The 3,514-nt window shown below is 42.1% G+C and overlaps 1 protein-coding gene across 1 annotated transcript; it reads right to left on the bottom strand.

Annotated features, from left to right (window-relative positions):
• Window positions 1–2,301: 2,301 nt before the first annotated feature.
• Window positions 2,302–3,234, bottom strand: LOC116568286 (olfactory receptor 7A17-like). Its single transcript, XM_032303841.1, has one exon. The coding sequence runs from the start codon at window positions 3,232–3,234 to the stop codon at window positions 2,302–2,304; it is 933 nt and encodes a 310-aa protein (XP_032159732.1).
• Window positions 3,235–3,514: the final 280 nt, after the last annotated feature.

Raw genomic sequence — 3,514 nt, 5'->3', positions numbered from 1 at the left:
TCTGTTATTCAAGTTTATTTATGATGACTTTATGACCAGGTGACTATATGTGGGCTTCCTTCTAGGTCACTGGGAGAGTTTGAAGGACATGTACATTTCTGCAGAAGAACTGGTGACTCTGAAGCACCCGACCGGCAGGCCATCCAGTTCTCCCATTGAGTGATTACTCTGATCATGCAGGTGGAAGAGATTTCTGACCCGGAAGAGGTAAAAAATGGGTGATGTTCATACTGTTCATTTGCCATCCCTTAGCATTTGTGACAAAATTAGGAAAAGGAGGTTATTTTTTGTAGCAATAGAGAGAGTCATATTAGCAGGTAACATTGGATGTTTTCAAGTAGAAATAGGAAGATAATGGATGATAAAACATAAAAGACTTTAACCAACCCTTCACCTCAGTGAATAAACCTCCTCAGTTGTGGACATCAGTCTTCCATGCTTCAATAAATAGAAGCACAGCACGAACTGTGATGTTAAAAAAATGAAAGAAATATTTTGTGTTGTAACAAAATGAGTGTTTTGAAATTTTGCTTCATCATACTTATGGTCATCCTTATAAGTTTTAAAAACTTATAAAGTCAATCTATTTATTCAAATTTGTCTTTCCATGTAGACTGCACTAGGAGAGATATTCTTGCTAAACAGTGTTTGCCAATGTCTGTCGTAGGAATTCTAGATACTGATTTGAATCACAGTAAATATAAAATAAGATGAAAATTGAGAGGGAGGGGCGCCTGGGTGGCTCAGAGGGTTAAGCCTTTGCCTTTGGCTAGGGTCATGATCTCAGGGTCATGTCGGGATCGAGCCCCGCATCGGGGTCTCTGCTCAGCAAGGAGCCTGCTTCCCGCCCCCTCTCTGTCTGCCTCTCTGCCTAATTGTAATTTGCCTGTCAAATAAATAAATAAATAGAATCTTTAAAAAAAAAAGAAAATTGAGAGTGAGGCAAACCATAGAGATGCTGAACTCTAGGAAACAAACTGAGGGTTGCTGGAGGGCTGGTGGGTGGGGGGATGGAGTAACTGGGTGATGGGCATTAAGGAGGTCACATGATGGGATGAGCAAGGAGTTATATGCAACTACAAATCAGTAAATTCTACCACTGAAACAGAGGGGGTGGGGGGGAGAGAGAGAGAGAGAGAGAGAGAACCCAGGAGCATGTTTGTAAAGTGCTTGAAATTAAGTTTTTTATTTCTGAGACATGCAATCAAGGACAACCATGTTGAGTAAATATTTTGTCAATTGTGGGACACTATTACCGGATAAGCCCTCAGAGTGCCCCCAGCTGTGAAGTACCTCTTCATAAAGCCCTGGGTAGCCTTGACACTGACACATGAGGGACTCTGCTTTTCCCCTCCAGCACCCAAATTCTAATCACATGGGATTCCCCAATAAAGCATGAACTCACAAACCCCTAAATACTCTAGCGATGGACCCTAATAAAGACAAATCTTTCAGTGATGTTCCCTCTTTCTCCCTCTCAATGTCTCTCTCCACCTCTAAGACTTTCCAGAGTGGCTTTTGGGCATCCTATGTGCCCCCCAGGACTGTGAGGAATGAAACTTGGGTTTTTAGAGTTCTTTGATGGGTGTTGTTGAGGTGTGTCTTGCAATCACAATGAGAACCCAAGGGCAGGTGTAGCCACAGCAGAAGCTCGGGTCAGAGAAGCATCTGCGGGAATGTCCACAAGGGCATGGGTGCAGGGGAATGCCTGGGCTTTCCTAACCTAAGCTACACTGTCAGTAACATGAGACATAAAAGGAACAGTGTTAGAGACTCCACATTATCAGGAAGGTGATAAAGGTAGTGATGTGAAGAGTGACAGACTCTAGGTGAAATCTGGGGTTTGGTATTCTCCTCTATAATAAAGTTATATGAAAGTCTTACTGGCTAAAGTAGTATTATCCATATGGAGAATATAATTTATGACTATTCTTTTGGTAAATTTAGGGAAAATTTACTTGGCATTGTATAAGTCATTTGAAATGAAATTAGTTTGAAGAAATCCAACTTGCCCCTTGTAAGAAACTTCCAGACATTTGTGATCCATGATTTGGGAAACCATTAGGAATATATGAAGATGGATAAAGGGGAATCTGTCTATATATCAGATAGAGTAGAAGTTAATAAAGTGAGTTACTTAAATGTGTGGAAAAGTTGAATTCAAACAAATGGAAATTGTAGGAATTAAATGGAAGGAGCAGATTCTACTTCCACAGTCTGATCAAAGAACGTCAGTTCCTGACTCTGAGGCTGCGAACCTTGCAATCATGGGCACTTTTTCAACCCCAGGGGCATTGGCCCTTAAATCACTGGAACCCCAACAATTCTTTTCAGAGCACTCTTTATGTCTCTGTTCCTCAGGCTGTAGATGAAGGGGTTGAGCATGGGTGTGACCACCGTGTACATCACCGAGGCTACTGCACTTGAGTGGGAGCTCTGGGGAGAAGCAGAGCTAAGGTACACTCCTAAGCCTGTACAATAAAATAAGGAGACAACTGAAAGGTGAGATGCACAGGTGGAAAATGCTTTATACTTGCCTTGAATTGATGATATATGACATATGGAGGAAACGATCTTAGAATAAGAGTAAAGGATCCCAGGCAGAGGAGCAACACCCAGCAGCACAGTTGCAAAATACATCACCATGTCATTAAGAAACTTGTCAGGACAAGCTTGCCCAACAACCTTACTGAGTTCACAGAAAAAATGGGGGATTTCCATGCCTGTACAGAAGGACAACCGCAATGTCATTAAGCTCTGTAACAAGGAATTCTGAGCACTGATGATCCAGGACACCAGAACCAGCAGTCCACAGAGCCGGGGGTTCATGATGACGGTGTAGTGCAAAGGGTGACAGATGGCCACGAAACGGTCATAGGCCATCACAGTAAGGAGAAAATCATCCCACCCTGCGAAGAGTAGGACAAAGTATATCTGTGTGATGCAGCCTGCATATGTTATGACTTTGCTGTTATTCTGAATGTTCTGCAGCATCTTGGGGACAGTGGTGGAGATGAAGCAGATGTCTACAAAAGATAGATTCACAAGGAAGAAGTACATGGGGGTGTGGAGATGAGAGTCTGTGGTGACAGCCAGGATGATGAGCAGGTTTCCACAAACAGTGATCAGGTACATAGAGAGGAAAAGCCCAAAGATGAGGGGCTGCAGGTCTGGTTCCTCTGATAATCCCAGGAGAAGAAAGTCTGAAATTCCGGTATCATTGCTTGGTTCCATGTGGTGGTGGTGACTACAAGGAAAGAAAAGAAAATGAAATAATAATTTTTAAGCAAATGAGCTTCATTTATGTATTTATTATTCTTCATTTTTTATTTTTAAAGATTTTATTTAAGTCTAGTTAGTTAACTGACAGTGTAATATTCATTTTACAGTACAGTATGGTGACTTAACACTCCACACAACAAATGGTGATCATCACATGTCCCCCCCTTAATCCCCATCACTTATTTCTTCCATCCCCCCCACCACATCCCTTCTGGTAAACATCAGTGTGTTC

The sequence above is a fragment of the Mustela erminea genome, chromosome 1 (assembly GCF_009829155.1).
Source record: "Mustela erminea isolate mMusErm1 chromosome 1, mMusErm1.Pri, whole genome shotgun sequence".
In the NCBI taxonomy this organism is placed as follows: Eukaryota; Metazoa; Chordata; class Mammalia; order Carnivora; family Mustelidae; genus Mustela; species Mustela erminea.
Note: the sequence above shows the minus strand (reverse complement) of the source record. Positions and strands in the feature narration are given on the sequence as shown.

Coding starts and splice junctions, on each gene's coding strand:
- LOC116568286 (XM_032303841.1), bottom strand. CDS start 3,234: ATGGAACCAAGCAATGATACCGGAATTTCAGACTTTCTTCTCCTGGGA.